Here is a 24,096-nt window from a genome sequence, read left to right as displayed (position 1 = left end):
CCAAACTACTGGCAGTTCATCAAGTTGTTGGGACGAGTTGTTGGGCTTGCCCGTGTTGACAGGTTTTGTGATGAGCAAAACTCCACCAGTATCTGGGGCAGTTTTATAATTATTTTCTATTCCGAGTAATTAACTGTAAATTAAACTGTTTGAAATTGCAGTTTTCATTTAAGACAGATTAAGAGGCAGGCGTTCAGCGGTATGTGATGCCATTACAGCCACACATTCTGTCTTCCTGTGAGTCTATTTTTTCCCCACCGAGTGATTGTCAACATCCTCAAGAGTGCAGAGAAAAGGGTGTGAAGTTGTTGTATTCTGCTGCGGGTCGTACGTGTTAAGTGGTTAAAACAAAAGAGAGAGCGACGGTGACCGTGAAGTGGATACAAGTGAGAAAACAGAAAACGATCCCTCTGTTACAGTTTAGCCCGTGACACCATGCTGTCTGTGCTTAGATAGGTCGCCAGTATGCAAAACACAGCCTCGAGTTTTTATTCATGTGGATGGTTTTTTTGGAGACTTTTAATTTAAACAGGACATAAACTTCATCATACACATGCAGCTCAATACTGGTCTCTCATTTTTGATTTTTGTTTGTTTATTTGTTTGTTTTTTAGCTGCGGTCAAGTTGAAAACTGTAAAACCCGAGGATCTATCAAGCTACATGCACACGTATGGCTGACATAAACAATTTTAGAGATCTGGATGAACAACGAGAACATATTGTATATAGATTTGCACTTTGTTTAGAACCTGCAACTTTATCAGACTCAGCCAGGAAAGCTGTAATTCACGCTGAAGTCACAACTCATTCATCACGGTGAGCCTTAAGGGACTGTGAGTCAGTCAAGGCTACCTGTTAGTAGTAGCCACTGGAGAGCTATTTATTCTTCCCTCCACGATGCACAGAGGTCCCTTCAGAGGCCAAGAGAAAAAGTACATCTAATGTCAAGTTGAGAGGAGCGTTCTGGTTGCCATAAAAGGTATTTGTCATATTCAGAAACATATGAATCTCAACAAATATTGAGTCAGACTTTCACCCAGGAGCCAGGGGTGCACTGTTAGTGCCCACATGTCATATATATATATATATATATATATATATATATATATATATATATATATATATATATATATATATATATATATATATATATATATATATATATATATATGTATTGTCACAGTAACATGCTAACATGCCAAGTTCTGAAGTTTTCAGGCAGAACGCCCTCAAGGCTAACTTATCCTTTGTGTGTAAAATGTTCAGACATTTCTGATTGTCAAACCTAATGGATCATGTCCACTGTTAATGTGATGAACTACTCTGCTAGGGGCACTTGTGTGAACTTGAGCGTAACTGGCTTTTCATTTTCTATAAATTACTTCAGAACAAGTTAGTCATAGGCAACTGCAACATGCCAAATACAAGTGAAATGAGCTCAGGGGAAAGGGTCAAGCATCATTTGGCTGTACAAAAAGAAAAGTTAACATTCCACAATTTTGTTTTAAAAACAATAAAAAGGGAAGAATTTGTCTTGAGTAAAATGAAAACTAACGGGTACACACACCCCTGTTCTCTGCTGGCCATCGGGGCGGGGGGGGCTGGGAGGAGGTGTTGGCCATCCGATTGGGATCTGGGATGCGGGGCCTCCCTGTTGCTGCGGAGCCTAGGGCGGTCTGCTTGCCTCCACCCCGGGGGAAAGGGTGACATCTCCTGGGTCTAGGTGCTGTTTCCCCCTCCAGGGGCGAGGGTACCTGGACCTGGGGTATAGAGTTTGTTTGGGGAGTGTGATTGTGTGTACAGTGTCCATGTATGTCTATCCCTACGTTGGGTGAGTGCTGAGTGTGCATGAGGGTGGGAATGCATGTTTGTGTCTGTGTGTGCCTGTTTGTCTGTGTCTATATGTCAGGTCGGGTCTTACACTCCACCTCTCTGGGAACTCCCAGGCCCTCCAAAGGCCTATCTCCCCTCACCACACTCCCTGCCGGTAACTGATGCCCTCAGGGGTTGGTGTGTTGGTGGTTCTTGGTGTCCGGGGCTGGGCGCTCAGGTATGTACCAACTCACTCCTGGTGACTACTTGGCGGGGCCTGGTGCCTGTTGCTCGGTCAGGCCTCTTCTGGGGCAAAGGGGGCAGAGCCGGCGGGCACGCCACTGCAGCCCCCTCTGGCTTCTGCTCCGTGGCTACTGGGTGACTCCTCATCTGGGGCTCTCCTCAGCTCTTCCCAGGAGGGTGGCACGGATGCCCCTCCGGTGGTCCTCCTTGGGCTCTCGCACTCTGGGGCCTCTGGATGTCTGGGGCCTGGATCTCCTCCATGCCTGCTTCATGCCCTGGGGGACAGGGCTATGGCTCTCTACATCCTCTAGCAGACCATTACACAGGGAAACCTTTTGAATACAAGCGCGCTGATCCACACAGGTGTGCACACGGGTGTTCACTGTTCATAGACATAAACTACACCTTTATTGGCTGCTATTTCCAAGCACATTGTGCGCTGTCGGTCCTGCTTGCTATACAACAACATTCAATATTTAGTATTTACTGCTGTTTACACTTAGGTAGATTAACGTGATGGTGTTGTGTTTAGTATGTTGCTCTGTTTTGTTTTTTTCTGCTTGTTTTCTCTTCTTTTTCTCTCAACAGGTGATTCAGGAGATTTTTTTCTCTTCTTTCTCTTTTTAAGTGCCCTTTCTCACTGTCCCTCTTCCCTTCTGTTTTTCTTTTCCTTCATCTTTCTTTCTCCCTTTCCTATCCCTCAGTCATGTCTGTCCCGTCTGTAACAACTGAAAATAAAATAAAATAAATAATAACAACAAAGGTCGATCAAATGGACCGATACGGCAAGGCCATGATGATCCATTTGGCAAAGTAAATCCATTCAAAGAATGAGACATAATTAGATTTTCAAAGAAACATCTACAGAATGATAGCGGTTCTTGAGATCCATCTTTGTCAAATAATAATTCAACTGACATGGATCTAATGGCATCAAATCTGTGTAAATAAAACCACAGGAAAATTCCAACCAGACTGCACTGAGCATAAAGTAAAGATCAGATGTGGGAACATCAAAGTCGGGAGCTGTTTTTTACTTACAGTGGCAACATCCACCTGTTGAAAGAAACTTTGTACATCAGAAATCCGAAGACCTGTGGCCCTCACAAAGATTTCACTATAAATCCCTATGGAGGGGGGAAAAAAAGCTTTGCTGCCTTAAACACAGAAAACTCTCAGGCTCTCAGCACAGTCACTGTAGAAACCATGGGCTTCAAATATTCAAATCTTTTCCACCAGTTTTAAAATTAAAATAATGATTCTTACTATCATGAATTACTATCATTAACATTTAGTATTGGGTATCATTAAGGATGGGAATTCATAAGAATTTAGCGATTGCGACTCCGTTATCAGAGTCACCTATCGATTCTCTTTGGGATATCATTAGCTCGGCTTTGAGAGTCAACACAATCTCTAAGCAGAATATCAAAGACATTACATCTGTTCACATTAATGTATGCTGTGTGGTCTGATATTTGCGCAGGTATTTCCCCTCTTTGTTGTGATCAGTGTTGGGGTCATTACTCAAGAAAGTAACTCAACACAAATCCCTATCCCAACAAGGACACACACATGATCTTTCTCTTAGTAGAACACAAAGCTGACAGCAAAAAGCAAAGATGAAAACCAGCAAAAAGACACTTTAAAACAATTGCCACAGTGATTCTACTGAAACATGAGTTTATTACCTGTTAAAGTTCAGGGCCTGGTTGCTGGGCTGGGGTCAGCCTTTACTGAGCTTTATCAGCACTCTGGGTTCTTGGCTAGCTTAGTCTTAGCTTGCTGTTTGGCTAGCTTAGTGTTAGCATGCTGTCTGTGCAGGTGCTTGCGAAGTGCTGACGTTATGTTAGCAACATAATGCAGCTGTTTCTGTCCTAGATGCAGTTTACACTTTACCATCACGCTCTTGTCCATGTGTAAGATAAAAATAAAAGTAATGTCCATAATGGCTACCAAGAACCGGTTCTCAATTCCCATCCCTAGGTATCATATCACTCAACACTGCCGCTTAAAAAACTGAGAAGTCTATTAGTCATTTAGTCTCTTCGTGTTAAAAAACGGTGATGATGGGATCTCATGCTTATACCAAGTCATCACAGTATACCAACTAAATTCATTGCTTTTTCTCCTTCAAACCAAATCAGGCCACAAAAAAGTCATGTTAGCCTTATGTAAAAGAAAAAAAAGTCCTTTCTTCATTTGGAACCAAAATGAACACTGTGCTAACAATTCTGTCACATTTAGGATCCACAACTGCTGAGTGGTGAGCTAAGGAGATATGTTGCATGCAGATGCTTTGTTGAGCTCTGCTCTCCATAGATGCCTTTACAGTCTCCCAGTTCCCCCCGAAAATGGAGCGCATTAAATGACGACAGCAGCAGAAGTCCTACATCATGCATGCTCCCTGTGGATGCGGGAGCAGATTAGGCATTTGACAATGTTTGAGCCATGTGTTAGTGCGGCTGTTGTTTGGGCCATGTGTTGCTACGGCTGACACCCGTGCGCCTGTGTGGTTTTTTTTGGCAATTCAATCCATGTATGCATTCATTTGCAGAAGATGTAGCAGGTTTGCGCAGACGTGGAAAGAAAAAAAATCACAGTGTGTGCTAGAAAAGACAGTCACCCTTTTGAGAACAAAGAGTCGAAAAGCCCCGTGCACCTATCAGAGACCCCAGGGTAAAGGCAGCATGTGATGGAGCTATTAAGCCTCTAAAGGCCGGGGTTAAATTGAGTTCAGGAAGTTGCATGCACTATGTTGTGAAGGGTAAAAAATTTAAGAGAGAGAACTCCTTTTGGCATCGACTCTGTGGAGCAGTGGAAATACATTTCGCAAGAAAGCAGAAAAAGGAAAAAAAATGCCGGGGAGAAAAGGAGAAGGAGGCTAAACTAGTGAGGCAGAGAGGAGATGGAGGAGAGAGAAAGAAAGGAGGAGGTGGCAGCTTTTATTGAAAGAAAGCCAAGATGTTATCCTAATTGCAAACTGGCCACAGCGAGATGATGGATAGGCTGTAAGAGACCAGTTGCAGGCAGTGACTGTGTGGCTCTGGCTGGAAGACCTCTACAGCGTTCCACAGATCCTATACAGACCCTATACAGACCCTAAAGTGATGCAGTTAAACCAAGAATGCTGATATGCCAGATTTTTTTTCCTCTATCATTTTCCTCATTGATAATTACCTCAGATGTTTAAGCCAATTTAGTTAATTGAACTGTTCCTTTTAGTTAAATGTTCATTTCGACAAACATAAAAATGAACTTGCAAAGACTTCAAGGCAAGGCAAGTTTATTTGTATAGCACAATTCAACAACAAGGTGATTCAAAGTGCTTTACAGAGACATTAGAAACAAGAACAAATAAAAAGCATGATTTAAAATTGATTAAAACAAGCAAATAAACTAACTAACTAATTAACAAACAAACAAACAAACAAACAAAACAGTATATAAAATCAGAACAGATAAAATCAGAACAGTAGATAAAATCAGTAGTTAAAAGTAAGTTTTGAAATTTAAGCTTAAAAGTGTGGATTTGGTGCTTTATTCAAATGCAGCTGAGAACAGGTGAGTCTTCAACCTGGATTTAAATAAACTGAGTGTTTCAGCTGATCTGAGGCTTTCTGGGAGTTTGTTCCAGATATAAGGAGCATAAAAGCTGAATGCAGCTTCTCCGTGTCTGGTTCTGACTCTGGGAACTGATAAAAGACCGGATCCAGATGACCTGAGGGATCTGGAAGGTTCATACTGGGTCAGGAGGTCATTGATGTATTTTGGTCCTAAACCATTCAGAGCTTTATAGACCAGTATCAGAACTTTAAAGTCTATCCTCTGACGGACAGGCAGCCAGTGTAAAGACCTCAGAGCTGGACTGATGTGGTCCACTTTTTTGGTCTTAGTGAGGACTCGAGCAGCAGAGTTCTGAATGAGCTGTAGTTGTCTGACTGATTTTTTAGGTAGACCTGTAAAGATGCTGTTACAGTAATCAAGCCTACTAAAGATGAATGCATGGACTAGTTTTTCCAGGTCCTGTTGAGACATCAGATCTTTTATCCTTGAAATATTCTTGAGGTGATAGTAAGCTGACTTTGTTATTGTCTTAATGTGTTTTTCTAAGTTTAGGTCTGCATCCATCACTACACCCAAATTTCTCGCCTGGTTTGTGGTTTTTAGATGTATAGATTGAAGTTCTCTGGTGACCTGTAATCGTTTTTCTTTGGCGCCAAAGACTATTACTTCAGTTTTGTTTTTGTTTAGCTGGAGAAAATTGTGGCACAACCAGTCATTAATTTCCTCAATGCATTTACCAAGAGCCTGTACAGGGCCTCGGTCTCCTGGTGACATTGTGATATATATTTGTGTGTCATCTGCATAGCTGTGATAGTTTATTTTGTTGTTGTTTATAATCTGTGCCAGTGGGAGCATGTAAATGTTAAACAGAAGGGGTCCCAAGATGGAACCTTGGGGAACTCCACATGTGATACTTGTCTGCTCAGATGTGAAGTTACCTATTGATACAAAGTATTTCCTGTTTTCTAAGTATTTTTTGAACCAGTTTAGTACAGTTCCTGAAAGACCTGTCCAGTTCTCCAGTCGTTTGAGTAATATGTTGTGGTCAACTGTATCAAATGCTGCACTGAGATCCAGTAAAACTAGGACTGACATTTTTCCGCTGTCTGTATTCAGACATATGTCATTAAACACTTTGGTCAGAGCGGTTTCAGTGCTGTGGTTCTGTCTAAAACCTGACTGGAAGGCATCGTAGCAATTATTCTGTTTTAAGAAGTAACTGAGCTGTTGAACTTCAAAAGCTTTTGACAGAATTTATTAAATCTAGTTACAGTTACTTGTCTGGAAACTCTTTGCCAGTATGTTCAGTTATCAAGCTCGAAAATCAAAAATGTAATTTAGGTTTCATCTTTCTTCAGGACTGCGGCTAATGGTTCTCATCACTGATCTTAATCTATTTTTCAATCATTTTTTTAAATGAATAAAATTTAACAAAACACTAAAAATCATTCTCATTGTTGCTTCCCAGAGCCCACAATGGCAAATATAAAGTTGATTGTTTAGTGTGAGAAGCCATTGAAAACCTAAAAACATTTATATTAAAGACACAAAATAAGAGGAGTGTCGGGTTTAAGGCTTTATAAATGTTTATATTGTCTCATCAATTGATAATTGATTGATGTGGTGAACTTGAAACTTCTCTGCTTTGAGGAATGATCAGTAGTAGTAACGTGGACATGCGTCACCCCTGATAGAGGATAAAAGTGAAGATCTATTGGACTACTCATCAGTCAGATCTGTTCTTTTAAAAGTCTGTCTCACACTGTTGTCAGCCATGTCAGGAAGTGAGTGATTAAATTGTTAGGGTGTCCCTTTTAAGTAACACTGGATGACACAAAAAAGAAAGCTGCTCTATAAAGTCTTGTCTGGCTTGTTTCAGCATCACTGAATTGGCAGCATTCACATCAGAGCCCCCTCTCTCTCTTACACACACGCAGACATAAAGTCATGCATTGCACCCGTCACACCTGCTCATATCCCCAGCTTCTTTCTTCCCTATCAAATTTGCCAGACTCAGTCTGAGATCAGTGAAGTGAGAAGAGGCAAGTCCTTGGCCCCGTCAACAACACAAAAAAGCTCTTGTCTGTGACAGAGAAGCACAGAAAGCAGGAAGAAACTAAGCACATGTGATGGAGTAGGGAAGTACAAAGATAAACTAAAAGTAGGTAAAGCTCGTGTACCTAACACAATGGAGGTATGATGTTATGGCAAAGTGACAGACATTGAACCACCACAGAGAGGAGGGAAAGTGGTTTGAGGCTGTTTGATAGCCACTTACAGTACAGCATTATTGAACACTCTCTGCCAGGGCCACTCAGGAGATGGTAAATTAAATGCATAGCCAGATCAGATAACTGTACTAGAAGGAATACAGTCATAAAAAGAAAATGAATTAAAGCATTTCATTGTGCTGTCAGTCAGACAGTGAGTGAGTATAAAAAAAGCGAGTGGAGGTTAGAGAGTCTGACTGTATGTTTATCCACTTTGGTACTTTGGTTCACAGGTTACTTGCTTTTCTGTTTGTCACTTTTTAATACCACGATGTTGAACTTTACCTCATTTCTGTGATGGGCTTTAATACAAACACATAAACATACCAGATGAAACACAAAATGAAAGTTTCATAAGTCAATGATTAGTCTTTATAATTTGTTTTAAATTGGGCTAAAGCTAAAGAAGATCCCATTTATACTCTGTTTTGAGTTCGAGTGAACAAAAAGTTTCACACATTTATTTATACTGAGGTTATCTGTCAGGGATTGAGGTAAATTCAAGTTTTGGTTATTTTGAAAAGGTTTGAAGTTCAGAAACTGCACCCTGTGACTTTGAGCAAAGCCGTATATATAAGTGACACTCACGCAGTCAAAATCCAACATATTTACTATTTTCTATTCCGTACTGTGACAACTTTTTGGAGTGTGTAAATTAACTACTTGAGAAGCCACTCAGGTCTGCACCCTCGCATTGGGAAGCCATCTAAATGTAGACGTAACTACGATGACATGTAATCTAGCTGATAGTGACAGTAGACGTCACGCCTTAAACGTCTACCTTCTAGAAATTTCCAAAGCCCATGGTTACACATTTTCTAGCCAATCGTCATCATGAATGAAAATATCAGCAGCCCAAAGCAGCATGAGCAGTTTATAGTTTAGCGCTTATGCGTGATCATAATTGTTGTCATTATTGACTGATGAGTCTCGCAAAACTGTCATTTCCATCTATGACGCAGAAAGGTTTAATCGGTTAGTCAACTGGCAGGCGTTTATTCTGGCAAACTGATTAAATAAGAAAAAAAAATGGAAATCATTTGTTGAGTGACAGCTGAAAACAAGGCTTTCTACTTTTGTTACAGTGTTAGTGATTTTGACGGGATAGCGGTGACTAATTTTCAGACTAAGAATTCAAACTGTCAAACAGTATGATGCAAAAAGACAAATGGCGAGAGATCTCAAACTTGACTCTGATGTATTACACCAGGGTGAGTTTCAGCACCACGGACAGAGCCAATCTTTGCATTGCGGCAGGCTGCTGAACTGAGCAGAGCCGTGTTCTGTGTGCTGATAAGTCTGTCCTGGATCTCAAATGCTTTGACTCAACTGAGCCCTTGATCTGCTGGGAAAGAAGCCCAGCATGTTTTTGTTTTTTTTACCAGTTTTTCTTTCTTTCCTCTTTTTTAAAATTTTATATGTATACTTTTTGCAGCGACACATTAATGAGGAAAGCACATTGTGCAGTTTGAGGCACAAATTCCACTTAATGTAATCATCGGATACATCTACAGTTTGCAAGCCAAAAGCTCAAATCCAATCCCATTAAAACTACTATTAGAACTGTGGCCAGCCCAGTACGGTGACTTGGCTGTTATTGATAACTGAGTGGCTTCTAGCAATTTCTTAATAAACACAGATTCGTCATTGAGCCCACACCTTTTTTAGCTACCAGATACAGTAATGCCTTTTTTACACCACCACAGCGTCCCTGTGGCACAGAGCAACTGCTGTGAAGCTTGTGTGATCACACTAATGAATGTGTTTCAGTAACTGGACAAAATCTTTTGTTGACAATTTTCCTATGCTGCCAGTCCCATACAACTCTCTGACCAGACTGTACTGCAGATTTGATTACTTTTTGCTACAACCATGCTGCTTTTTTCTTCTTGTATTATATCATAGGAAATTTAGAAACTATCTTTCTATATGGTGAGCCTGCAAAACAAAACAACCCATGAAATCTTCTCAAAAACCAAGAAAGGAGTAGAGGTTTAATCTGCTAAGGTTATAGGGTTGCTGTTTAATTATTATTTTAATGTGCATATTTCATACCCTCATCTCTCTCTTCACAACCAAAAGGCAATGCATTTATTGAATCTTGTGCCCTTGAATAGTTTTCCATAACATGCATGAGATGATTGTTGACATGGCTATTTCTTGGAATAATGAAAAATGTGAACATGTCTGGCCTGTTTAAGTAGTCCATATGTCCATGGCAAATGGGGCTACAGGACAGTTAGCGCATTGACTCGTGTCTGCACAATCTGTCGTCACAAAAAAGTGCTGTTTTTCTACTGTTGATCCTTTGCCTGCAAAACCCTTTATGAAGTCCAGGACATGGGATGTAAACCTGCTTTCCCATCAATAACATGGTAGGAAGTGTTGTATGTTTAATTTGGTTTTGTGCTTCCCTTGAAAAGTTGCTGCTTTGGGCAAACTATTGTATACTGTGGTTCCCTGTTCTGCTTTCCATTTAAGCCCAAACCATCCCACACACACACGAGGGGATCCGAATGCAAGGTGTATCCTTGCTGTGGGACGTGTTTGGAAATTACAGTGCTAACAGTGGTGAATTGTGCTGTTCCTCTGTGCACCTCCCATTGTCTTTCATGCTTGTGCTCTCCTCCCAGCAGAGCAATGAGAGCCCAGCGGAGACGGGCTAACAGCAAGTGCAGAGAGAAAAACTTTGGGCTCTCCTTCTCCATCTCAATGACACACTCGACATGCTTTGTATTACATTTTCATGAACAGAGCCCAAATCTGTGGAAATAATGGCAATAAAGTTCACCCGCCTGTGTCTGCTGCTTGAGTTGCTAACTAACTGCACCTCCTCTGACACACCTGTGCAAAAACTTTTGTGGCGAAAAGTGTTACATCATTGAGTAAGCGATTACTCAAGTTATTGTTCAAGTTTGCGTAAAGCACTTGAGAGACGCACTCTGTACTGAAACTGTGATCTTTTTAAACACGAGTCTTTCTAAACGCAAGGCTGCCTGTGAATTTGAGGCATTCAGCAGGAAGGGGAAGTTTAATTTTATAATTAAATAATCACCCTGTGAAGAGGAAAGTCTTTTCCAAGCAGCACTTATGAAGATGTAAAAGGAGCTAAAGGAGTCAATATGAATCTCCCAGTTTGTTAGATTAATGTGGTAGACTGAAGGAGCAGCCCAAGGTGCAAAGGGTGAACCAAGACTTCCATTACGTGATTGGAGGGAAGCTTTCTGAACACTGAAGTGACGTTTCTTGGGATCGGTATAGGGAACGTGGCCCAAAACTTAAATATGAATGTGAAGCATGCCTGGATGGGTTCTCTTCCTTTATTTGGTAGTTCTCTGGAGTGAAGGTTGGCATGAAATTTTCTGAGGCTCCCCCTGTTGTGTGGGCAACAGGAAACACACTTTTAGCAGGGACATTTCCAGCCCACTGGGTGGATGCGATAGATACATGGAGGTTTTCACAGTCAAAGATAGCCTGGTTTGTTTTTTTGGGTTGCAGTTTCTACATTCTCTCTAACTTTACTCCTCAGTGACAACAAATATGTTCAAGCTTGATGATTGTCAGTGTATGTTGTGTCATTTGCTTGTGTTCTCAGAACATGGGACACAGTTTCAAAGGCGTGTTATAGTGATACAATATTTTAGTAAAGTTTTCAGCCCTGTGTACACTGATTTTATTGGAAATGCTCAGCTACACAGCAGAGTCTCAGATACTGTTAAAATGAACTAGGCATCACTGACACACATCGCTTTTGAGGCTCCAAGCTGAATCCACATAACCCTGATGATGTCACTAGGAGTCTTTATTTTCACACTTGACAAAGGTTCCTGTGGGACAATTAAAAGACGATATATGACAGAGTTTATGCTTAGTAGTCCTAACACTGAGGGAATGCACCTTTATTTAAAGGGTTTTTTTAAATAATATAATGTCACACAGATATTAGCATATACTCACTGGTAATCAGACGCGACAGGGAACCTTACAGCAATCAGCACCAAAATGCCAGTACGTTTGTGCCCGGTCTAACATCTGTGCGCCTGATAGCGCTCGTGTAAATCTAAACAGATGGAAGTAGAAACAGTGAAAACAGAGGAGCAGCCTTTCATCAGAAAGTGAAAATAAACTAAACTCTTAGTTCCTTGTTGATGATGCAGCAACGGCTTACAAGCAAAGCCACCCACCAGTCCCCATTCTCAGCTCTAACATATGGTAATAAAGAAGGGCCTCGGGCATTTTCTATTGGCTCCCGGACTCACTGACATCATTTCGCTCGCTTGATGCCCACACGCTGGTGTTTCACACTTTGGCTATAATTGCTTTGATGATCTAGAGACTTGACCTTTGCAGCTTTGCACCACGATACCCCGTTTCCCCAGACACGTTATATTCCCAAACAAGTTACAGTACACCACATACGCGTCAGACTGACGCTTTTATCTAATTAAACCTTTAGGCCAGAACTTATTTACCAGGGTTAAAATGGATCAATCAGTAGAGCATAAACATGCTAAAAATTTATTAGTTGGTAAAAATGAGAATACTGCTTCTTAGATATGGCTTTCATTACGGAAATGATGACTCTGTCATGTCTAATGAAGTGTATTGTATGAAAAATGAAAAAGGGCAAATAAGGAAAGAAGATAACAAAGACATGACCTCTGTGTCCTTAGTGGTGGTCGGGGTGCAAAATGTGCTCACTGTTGAAGCTATCGGCAAAACAAGAATGCTGTTTTGATCATTTCTAAATGTATTATTTAGTACTGCTGTAGGTCAATCAGGAGGATACTAATGTTGTAAATCTGCACATTGTGCCATTTCCTTTGAGTCAGGGGTCAATGTAGACGCAAAATATGTTTCTTAGAATAAAGAGAGCTAAGAAATAATCTGTCTGTGGCATGCCTGGGGAAGCATGAATAGAGTCATCTTCTGGACATGTTCATAATTCTTTCCTTTTTTCCTCTTTAAGTATAGCTGACCGCTGCCATTCTTGGTCTCAGCCTTTCTCTCTCATTCACACTCTGGTCATTGTATGTTGCTTCAGCCCTTCTGCTCCTCACTTTCTCCCTGCGAGATGATAGCTGTGTGCCCTGACTGTGGCCGGGCCCCTGAGGCAGAGGGGCTACAAACAGATGGCAGCACAGTTGTAAAGCCAGGGGGGTAAAGCGATGAGGTTAGCTGGCGTGGTAAGGAGGTGCTCCATTCAAGGGCACACTGTCCGTTCACAATGAGACTCTGTATGGTCTGCAGGGATGATAGACACCAAGGGGGAGGTTTGATGTATGTGATAAGGCCAGTGAAGCTCACATATATTATAGCTGTGTGGTGACAACCAATGCTAAAGATTTGGTTCTGAGATGTTCACAGTATTTTGAGCAGTGTACTAATGAGAGTCATAATGTTTCAATCATAAACATGCCAACATACTAAAATGCAGACTATCAAGTTTTTCTAATTAAAATAGCATTTGGTGGGGCAGGTATTGGGCCTTTAGTCATTGTATTGTACACTCAAAGGACTCTTTTTTAAGCACACGTGTTTAGCTTCTCATTAGTGCAAGTATTTAAACAGCCAATCACATGGCAGGAGCATTTATGCATGTAGACATGGTCAAGACAACCTGTTTAAGTTATAATTGAGAATCAGAAATGGGGAAGAAACTTGATTTAAGCGACTTTGAATGTTGTTGGTTCTAGTCAGGTTAGTCTGAGTGTTTCAGAAGCTGCTGATCTACTGGGATTTTCATGCACAACCATGTCTGGGATTTACAGAGGAAAAAAAATTCTAGTGAGCAGCAGTTCTCGGGGTGAAAAGTTCTTGTTGATGTTGGCGGTCAAAGGAGAATGACTAGACTGCTTTGAGGTTATAGGAAGGCAAATATAACAAAAATAACCACTTACAACCAAGGTATGCAGAACAGCATCCCTGAATGCACAACGCAGTGAACCCTTAGCACATCTGCTGCAGATATGTTACAGCAGCAGATGACCTTACCGGATACCTTTTGTTGCCTGGTCTGATGAGCCTCGAGTTCTGCTGCAACATTCAGATGGTAGTGTCAGCATTTACCGTCAGCAACATGAAAGCATGGATCTATCTTTCTTGAATGAACGGTTCAGGCTAGTGGTGGTTGTGTAATGGGTTCGGGGATATTATCTTGACATACTTTGGGTCAAAAATGGGCATCATTTAAATGTCACAGCTGACCTGGTTATTGTTGCTGACCACGTATATCCAATTATGAGCACAGTGTATCTATCTTCTGATGGATACATGGTAAAAAAAATTCTGATTCTGATGTAGTGTGGACCAACATTGTGTCCCAAATATTAGACACACACATTTTGCTGTTTGAGTTGTAACTTAAAATTGTAACATGATGGACAAACCGTATTTTCTCCCTCACTTCAAGGCCTTTTCAGCATTGGCATTCCAGGTTTAAACACCTGCCTGTAAAATAAGCAGTCTTAGCTGTAACGCAGTGAATAAACACAAACTATTATTGGCACAGTTTGATTCTTAGTTACTGTTGCCTTAATTGTGCAGTGCACTTCTATTTTGATTTGTGTCAGTGTCAGTGTCACTGAGTGAGCAGATCGGGTGTATTTAGCAAAGCAAGGCTTTGCCTCATGTAACCTCACTGCCGAAACTATGTCATTGATATTATCTTACTACCCAGAATGAATCAGTTTCATTCAATAGCTCACAAAAAGCTTCAGAGTTGTATTTATTGCTCACTGATGCTCTTTTGCTTCGTGGTTATCAGTGTGAGAGCATAACATTAAATGTTTGGGATTTATTTATAGTTGCACTTTAATTTTTTACTTTCTATTTTAAAATAATTGGTTCTTCTCAACTAGGGACTCTATATGTGTGTACACATAGAGATGTGTGTGTGTGTGTGTGTGTGTGTGTGTGTGTGTGTGTGTGTGTGTGTGTGTGTGTGGGTGGGTGGGTGATATCTTTTGCTCCAGAATGTGCTGACAAACTGGTTAAGTGGGGTGTAGTCCCCAGTGGCACACTAAAGCGCTGTTTTTTAGTTTCCTTTCCAAGTGACATTATCATATTGCCTTCCTTTTCCCACTCCTAAATCATTTCTGAGTTCAGACTTCACTGATGCTGTTTAGAGTCTACCATTTGTAGGTTATATTTACCTGTACTCCTAAGGTCAGGAGGTTTATGAGATGCCGGCACATGATTGGAATTACACTGTGTGCAGCCTCGCGTTGAAGTTGCAGGCAGGCGCACAGCAAACGACTGACTGGTCCCCTGCATGAGCATGACACATGGATTTAATAAATCCTATTTACATTAGCATAGTAATTAAAATTGCGCATCATCCCCACACGGTGCATGTCGTCCATTCATGCTTATCTGACACACATTTCGATGCATTCCCATTCAGCGGATAAAGGAAATCTCAACGTGCACGCATGTGTTTTCACCTAATTCTCGTGCTTTCGCCAGACTCCTGTCATTTTCCCTGAATAACCACCCCCTCTATGAAAAATGAACAGTTACTTGATATGCATTATAAATAGCTGCTCTGTGATTGGACGAGGCCGGGTTCTACTGCAAGCTCTTCCGTATAGCAACAGACCCCCCTCTCCCCCCTCCCATCTCTTCTTTTCGCCTCTTCTTCTCCCTGGAATCCCCACCCCCCACCACCCCTCTCTCCTCCTCCCCTCATCTCCTTCCCTCTTTCAAAATGCAGACACATCTTGTCCTCCATGTGGCTTCACCATCTACCCACAATGCACTGGGTGCTGCCACTGGCTTTAGATGTGGCAGTGTCTGTATAGGGGGCTCCTCTCCCCTCTTCTCTCTCCTCCTCTCCTCTGCTTCGGCCTGACTCGCTCCTCCCCCGTCCACCCGGCACCCACTGCTGCGGCAGCATCTGGATGTGGTCGCCATAGCAACAGCAGCGGGCCTGACCCCACCTCCTCTCCCCTTCTCTTCTCTCTCCTCAAACACACACACACTCTCCCCCTAACGCAGACATACCCCTCCTACTCCCCCTCTCCTTCTCTTAAGCTTTTTTTCTCTCTCTCTGAGCGACTGGGTGCATTTCCTTCCAGCTTGACCTGGATTTTGCGTGCGGCACCACATTTGCAACGCTGCATGTGTGACAGTGGTGATGATGAGACGCCGAGATGGATGGTCAACTGACCTGTTTCCAGGAACTTTTAGGGACAAGATGCCAAACTAGAAATTTGCTTCTTTCATATGTCCCTCACCATTGCCTTTTTACGACCCCTGTTCTGTCAGTGTTCAGTTTTTAAATTTGTTCTTTTACTGTTTTTCTAACCTCCTTCTCTTCTTTTTCTTTTTTTATTGGTCTTCTCTTGCTTCTTATTCTCCTTATTTTGCCTCTCCTCTTCTATTTTCCTTCCCCCAACCACTGCCTGCTTTTCACTTTCTTCTCCCTACCCATGTGCTTCAAGAAAGAAGCAAGGGCTGCAAAAAAAAAAAGAGGGTTGAAACAGAGTCAGCTGTATCCACCCTCCTCCATCACTGTACTCCACATCACACCCTGAGCCACTCTCCAAATCCCCCCTCTTCCCCCCAAACCTCCTTTATCACAAATCCTTGCCTCCTCCTCAGCTGATTGTTTGAACAACGCTCCCGGCATTGCGAAGGCAGATATTGCTTCATTTTTGTCACAATGACGCATGTAGCTCTTAAACACGTAGCACATATAGCATATTTCTGCTTTCTTGGCTCTCTTTGTAAAAAATTGCAGGCAAGCCAGCAGCAATATGCGCACATGAATCTGTAGACCCACACTTTTCCAGACATGAGTCATAGCCGCCGCCGTTCATTCAAAATACAAACTTCCTTTAAGAAGGATGCGCAGAGCGCCACAGTCAATAGGGACAACTCATTTACCACAATAAATAAATCGTTACAGTCATGGACCGTGTCGATTGCTACCATATGTTTTAATTTGTTTCTAAAACTGTTTTTTTTTTAATCTTTTAAAAATTAGATGTTTGTTTGTTTGTTTCATTCAGTATCATTTTTTGCTTGCAGAACTCAACACAAACACACAAGCACATGGTTCACCAGCCTCAGACACAATGTAAACAGACAAGAGTCTACATAGTATTAAAGTATCATGTCTTTATAGGACGATCAAGACAAAATACAGATGTACAAAATACAAATGAAGCATTTTTTTAAAATGCAACTGAAATATATAAAATCAAAGGAAAATGTGCTTGGTATAAATTAAATGTACACCATCCATCCATTCTCATTCATTTTCTCCTTATCAGGGTTGCGAGGGGTGCTGGAGCATATCCCAGCTACCATAGGGTGAGAGGCGGGGTACACCCTGGACAGATCGCCAATCTGACTCAGAGCTGACACAGAGAGAAAGAAACCATTCACACTCACAGTCACACCTATTGGTCAATTTAGAAAAACACCAATTGACCCAATCCTACTAACTGCATGAGGAAGCTGGAGTGCTTAGAGAGAACTCCACCCAGAAAGGCCACGGCCAGATGAGGCAACAGTGCTACCAAATGTACACCAATCAAGTTCATTTCACTTGACCATATCTTATAAAATGTAAAATTTTACACTGTACTTGTATAATAGAATTACATGGAAATTTTACATGTAATTAAATTAGGAGAAGCCTGTATTTTGGGTAGTAACAAAAAACATAATATACTGCATCTCAGCTGTATTTTGGACATTATGGAACATTTTGCAGGTATATACATACAGTGTGAGATACAACAAGTGACATATCAACATGAAGCACAGGAGTGGTTAAAAGGCATCTGATACTATTGTTGTTTTTGGGAAAAGAGCAAAACTGGCACACCTGTTGGTCTTTGGGGAAATGCTTCTTTTGTAGTTTTGTGAGGCTGTCTGTGTCTCTGTGCTTTCATATTTTGCCATATCTTGGACTGTGAGAGAGATTTATTTTGATGCATGACGTACGGCTGGGTGGGAGGGGATTCACAGGGAAATAGCAGCCATCAGGGAGCGTGCCTTGATCAAATTAGTCTTTCTAATTCAATCTGTTCACAGCACTTGGACTCTATCATGGTTTATTCACTAAGGTGAGCATACTAATTGGGCCCTTGCTCCTCTCTTTCCCTCTCTCTCTCTGTTTCATCTCTCACCTCCACCCCTTTTCCCCTTTGACTTTTCTTTGCCTTCTTTTTTTCTGTTTCATTCACCTTCAAATCCCCACCCACTCTGTCCTCAACTCATTTCGCTTGCTGTAAAACCTCTCCACCCTCTGTCATCATGCAGTAGATGTGGTGGACCAGCAGAGGGTGCTGAGGACCGGTTGCTTGGTGACTGGGGTGCACACACCGCCAATCCGACGTAACAGCAAGCTGGCCACCCTGGGGCGCATCTTCAAGCCCTGGAAGTGGAGGAAAAAGAAAAACGAGAAGCTCAAGCAGAGTTCCACAGGTAAGATGAGAACATGTGTTTGTATTTCCAGGTTTCGTACACGATGAAACCTGCAAAAAATGCATAATTTTTTATTTTTTTTATTTAAGCCACATAGATGAGAAGCACAACATGGTTCATACTAAGGAAAGACCTGATACATGTCTTTTAATCTTACTCTCACTGAATCAGATGATTGTTATAAGAGCAAAGCTGTAGGTGTGACATAATGTCAATTAGAATATTTTTTCTTGCATTGCATCACATATCAAAGTTGAATGTTTTAAACTATGTTTCAGTGTTTCGCATCAATAATCTCCTGTTTTTTACATCATATTTTTTACTTTTACATTTCAGTTAGTCACAGTGGTAAACATCAGATGTTGTTATTAGAAAACATATTACCAGAGTCCCCAAAGACTTGTAGCCATCTGGCTGGAATATTTTGCCTGCTGTACAAGAGAAAGGATTTTAAACTTTTTCATAATTGAATATATTGATTTGTTAGTAGAGTTATAGTTTCTATCTTTTAAAATCATTCATTTTAGTTTAGTTTTTATTACTCTCAATATTTGTTCAAGTCTCTTTTTAATAACACGGACAAGAATTTTTCAGCGGCCAGTTAAAAGTTCAGGGCAGACATTACAATTATAAACACTTTATGAAAGCAAATCACTTACAGTCATGTAGACATCCCGGTCTTACAACAGTCCCAAAAGCTAAATACAAAATGTATAAAATTTCATTTATTAAACAATATTTAATATTTATTATATTTTGATTTATTATTTCTAAATTTTAAAAAAATTGATACCCACTTTTAATTTTATTTAACTATTTTAAACTTCTTTTTCCGTTTCCTTAAAAAAAGTTAATTATAAACATTGTATTTTGTTTTAAAATATAAGCAGAGTGAGCAAAATCTGTATAGGGCAAATTAATAGCTGCATGACAACCATCTTCAAATTTCGAGGCTAAAATGTAATGGCTACGATATCAGATTGCTGCTGCTGCAAAAATGCATTTAATGTTTATTTTCTATTAATTTTATTAATTTTTTTTTTTTTTAGATGCGATCATAATGTTAGGATCCACTCAAAGTATACGGACCTTAATATTGATTTATCCCGAGTCACCTTGTGTGTCTACTTTTAAAAGCAGCATAATATTTGCTGAAGACAAGACTAAATGTGATGGCCTTGCTGTAATGGAGACTGATGTTGAATGAAGGTGACAGAAAGAGTGAATGTCATTTAAGGAAATCACAGTTGGTCACATCAGAGGTGTGCAGCAGTGTTTTTCAGCCCATCCTGCTGATAACTGCTCTCTGATAACTGTTCTTATCTGGACACAATGTCCAGTTAAGAGCTGCAATCTGATTGGTTATTCTATAAATTCAAAGCTAATTTGGAAGAACTTAAAAACGAATTCTATCTAGCTTTATATCACGTGTGTGTATTCTTATGGGTGAACTACTCTCACCAACAAATGAACTACATTCAGTTTCATTCTCCATTCACAGATGTAGCATTATCGAGTGGCCTTCTATGCCACGACCCAAACTCCACCACCCAAGGCTGCTGCTCCGATGGTGCGGTCTTACTTGGAGGATTTGGGGGACCATTGAATCCAAACCTCACAGTAAGCAGTGTGGAATACCTTGGTCCTGAGGAGGAGCATCCCCCTTCAGGTAGGACAATCTCCTGCTGTACTCAATGAAAACTAATCAATGGATATTATGGAACTGCAAAAGCAACAGATGAGGGGGAAATGGATTTGTGAAGTGGACGTGGCTGGATGTCTTTAACCCAGCATCAAAAGATCAATATGGTATAATGTTGCCGCAATTTGATAAAATGCTGTTTGGAGGGAAAAACGAAAGGAAGAGAGGAACTTTATTTTGTTACTTTCTCGCAAAAGCTCACAAATGTATGTTGACTTTAGAATTAAATTATTGGTTTATGTATTGCAAGATATCATAAGGAAAGCCTTGAGTTGGATGTAAACATTTTGCAATGCAAGTGTAATCCACTGTGCTGGCTTTCTCAAATGAAACTGAGATGCTTGTTTATGAACCCGTTTTTGGCACTTTGTACCAGTAGAGGGCAGCAAAGACAAAGGGATTTTAATCGTCATGCTCGGCTGGAATAATTACAAAACTAGGGAATTTGTGAATGCTTGGATGTGTTTGGAACTGGTGCAGCAAATAAGTACATTTTGTTAATTTTTTAAAGAGAGGCTTTGGCAGATTTTAAGTGTCAAGTTTTTAAATCAGGCGGAAACTGAGGAATTTTCATTTACTTTGTATTTAGCCAAAGTAAATGAGAGTTTGCATGGTTTCACCACACATATTAAGTATGATTTCTCTGTAACAAAAGTCCATAAACGAGCTGTCTCCAGCTTTTGGAATCAATCAAAATGACATTTTATAGATTATGTGCTGTGAAACTCTTTGATTGAGACTATTTGAATAAATGCCTTTTTTCCTCCTTCTTTAATGTTCTTCAGTAGCCGCTCCTTTCCAAGACTGTGATCGGGTGGAGGAAAATGTGCGACTACAGGAGGAGGAGGGAAATGAGGAGGTGCACCCTGCAGGGGATTTACCTGAGGGACTGCAAGACATGGGAGAACAGATGGAAGAGAGATCAGAGGAAGAGATTCCTCCAGGAACTTCCCCACCACAAGTACCTCCAAAACTTTTGCCCCAGCTGAGTACTGGAGATGGTGAGTGCTGAGTAAATAACTGTCATTTTCATCCACATGTAGTGGCGTGAAAACATATTTACCCTCTTCTTGATTTCAGAATTTGTTTTAGATGATCAAATACATTTTAATATTAGACAAATATACCCTGAGCAAATACAAAATGCAGTTTTTAAAGGATAATTTAATTTATTAAGGGAGAAAGGCGATCCAGCCTGTGTGAAAAAGTAATTGCCCCCTAAACAACCTTTGTTGCAAGAACTGCAGCAATCGAGCATTTGCGACAACTACTAGTCTCTCACGGTGGAGTGGAGCATTTAGCCACGTTGGAGGGTTTTTGGGTGGCTTGTTTAAGGTCATGCCAAAGCATCTCAATCTGATTTAAATCTGGACTTTGACTAGGTCAGTGTTTTTTGAGCCATCCAGAGGTACACTGGTGTGTTTCAGGTCATTGTCCTGCTGCATAGCCCAAAGTGTTTTAGCCTCAGGGCATGAACCGATGGCTGGATATTCTCCTTCAGGATTTCCTGTACAGAACAGAGTTCATGGTTCCATCCATTAGAACAAGTCATCCAGGTCCTGAAGCAGCAAAGCCGCCCCAGACCATCACTCTACCACCCCCATGTTTGAATACTGTTATGATGTTCTTTTTATGAAATGCTGTCATAGGTTCACACCAGATTTTACTGAAAAAATAATTCAAAAAGTTCAGCTTTTGTCTCATCAGCCCAGAGAATATTTTCCCAAAAGTCCTAGGGGATCATCGAGATGTTTTCAGCAAATGTGAGACGAGCCTTTGTGTTCTTTTTGGGCAGCACTGGTTTTTTCCTCAGCACACTTTTGCCAGTTTTGCCTATTTTCTTATTGTTGAATCGTGAATACTGACATTAACTGAGGCAAGTGAGGCCTGCAGGTCTTCAGATGTTGTTGTGGGTTGTTTTGTGACCTTCCGCATAAGTTGTCGATGGGCTTTTGAAGTAATTTTGGTAGGCTAGTCACTCCTGGGAAGGTTCTCCACTGTTCCAGGTTTTCTCCATTTGTGGATCATGCCTCTCAATGGAATCCCAAAGCCTTAGAAATAACATTGTAACCCTTTTCAGTCTGATGGATGTCAATTACTTTCTCATCTGTTTCCAGATCACAGCATGATGGGTTGCTTTTTGAAGTCTTTTAGCCAACCTCACTTTGTCAGACATGTTCTATTTAAGTGATTTCTCGATTCAGCAGGTCAGGGTATGGCTCATATTTTTAGTATTTACTTAAGTTATATTTGTCTAATATTAAAATATAAAAATTTTTTGGTGATCTGAAACATTCAAGTGCAACAAATATCCAGAAAATTATGAAAATAAGAAAGGGTGCAAATACTTTTTTGCAGCACTGTAAGAGCTGTATAAAGCATATCTCTATCTGAACTGTATGCTGGTAAATACAATTGAAGCAAGATAACAAGCAAAGACATTTATTTTTAATAAGTGTAAATGTGATGTGAATGTACCCTTTAGAGTCAACACAGTGCAATGCAATTAAACACCAATGGACTATTTTTGGAAGATGTGCTTGACAGTGTTTCCTCCACCATCAACACCACTCAGTGGTGGAGGAACTGTTTCCTTTCCTTAAGTAAAAGTACCAGTACCACAGTTATAAAATACTGCGTTAAAAGTAATAGTCCTAGATCTTTAAATTAAGTAGTAAGGCGTACTGAATTCAAACTTATACTTTTGTCATAAAATATAATTCCATACAAGAGAGGTGCTCACATTTACTGATGGTCAGTTAATCAAATGCATGTGACTAGCAAAACCTAGCTGCTACTTATATTAATCAGTAAAAGTGTTTTTCACACACTGCTTCTGGATTTATGCATGTATTGTGCAGCTTTTGGTAAATGAATAATAACACACTATACCTGCCTGCTAAGGACCATATGAATTTTTTATTATGTCCTGATAAATTAAACCTTAGCACTGAAAGAGAGTGTACTTTCTTTTTCACATCACTGTGTGGTTCAATAAAAACTGCAGAGCACAAATATCAATCTCATTTCTTTGCACGAAATCCTTGCAAAAACCTCTTTTCCTTCACACACGCCATTCTCTTGTCATATTTAGCAGATGTCAAGAAATAAACAAATAATAGAGAAATAAAATAATATGCTAAAGATAGATAAGAAGACATTAATTAACCTGCTCATCTTCATTTGTCAGATTCAGGTCCTCTATCACTCCCTATTCATCTGCCCAACTCCTACCTCCCCAAGGAGCCTCTACCCAGGGCCACAGAAAGTCTGGCCTCAATGACCCTGCCACTAAGAGGGCCTCTGGCCAACCCCTCAGGGTCCCCACATCTAGGCAATATGATACACCCTCCCATGCCCCCTAGCTGCATAATGGAGGAACTGCAAAGAGCTTTCGCTTCTAAGAACAGACAGGAGAGGTGAGTCTGAAGTGAACCCATACAGCTGTTTACATGTGATTTTGCCTTTTACCATTGCCACTGGATTGCTACAGAGCTCTTTTGTTGGTTTATCACTATTCTACTACGTCAATTTATGACTTCATCGTAATATAGTCTGCGTCTAATATACTGTGATAGTATTTTGTAAATTATAATGGCCTATAATTTCCTCAACTAAAATGTTGCCTTTAAATCCACTGTCCACATCCGCATCATGTTCCTCAGTGTCCACGATGGGTGTGAGCAGGGCTCACCCCCACGGATGTGGTGCTCCGACGGACGGCTCTCTCGCTCCTGCAGCTCGGACAACCAACACACATCGTCTCTGGGGGGAAGTTGTGTGGGGTTTGGAGGGTCTGACTGGCCCAAGAAGGAGGCAGAGGAGAACAAGGAGAATGTGCGGCTGGACCAGTGCTTCTCCAACACCTCAGGCCTCCCCACCGACTTGGACGGCTGGAACGAGTCTGTTATCTCTGGTGGGTTGGCCAATGTAAAAGTGCATGCAGAGTTTGCACATTCTGGTTTTGAACAGGGTGCACTTGTTTTACAAATGAAACATTTACACTCAACGGGATGAAAGTCTTGCATTTGCATCAATTTTAGGATTTTTGAGTAAGCTTA

The 24,096-nt window shown here is 40.8% G+C and overlaps 1 protein-coding gene across 2 annotated transcripts in view; it reads left to right on the top strand.

Annotated features, from left to right (window-relative positions):
* The window catches only part of phactr3a (phosphatase and actin regulator 3a), a 34,700-nt gene that overhangs the window by 3,900 nt on the left and 6,704 nt on the right, over positions 1-24,096 (top strand). Inside the window, exons 2-6 of one of the 2 annotated variants that reach the window (XM_004554156.5) lie at positions 18,169-18,333; positions 19,835-20,002; positions 20,824-21,036; positions 23,226-23,454; positions 23,701-23,951. In XM_004554156.5, coding sequence (XP_004554213.1) covers positions 18,169-18,333; positions 19,835-20,002; positions 20,824-21,036; positions 23,226-23,454; positions 23,701-23,951 — 1,026 coding nt within the window. Of the gene's footprint in view, positions 1-18,168; positions 18,334-19,834; positions 20,003-20,820; positions 21,037-23,225; positions 23,455-23,700; positions 23,952-24,096 lie in introns of both variants that reach the window. The other variant, XM_076878341.1, reaches the window with a different exon arrangement.

Source organism: Maylandia zebra, linkage group LG20 (genome assembly GCF_041146795.1).
Source record: "Maylandia zebra isolate NMK-2024a linkage group LG20, Mzebra_GT3a, whole genome shotgun sequence".
NCBI classification, from domain to species: domain Eukaryota; kingdom Metazoa; phylum Chordata; class Actinopteri; order Cichliformes; family Cichlidae; genus Maylandia; species Maylandia zebra.
The sequence above is the reverse complement of the archived record's forward strand: the minus strand, read 5'-3'. Positions and strand labels throughout refer to the sequence as shown.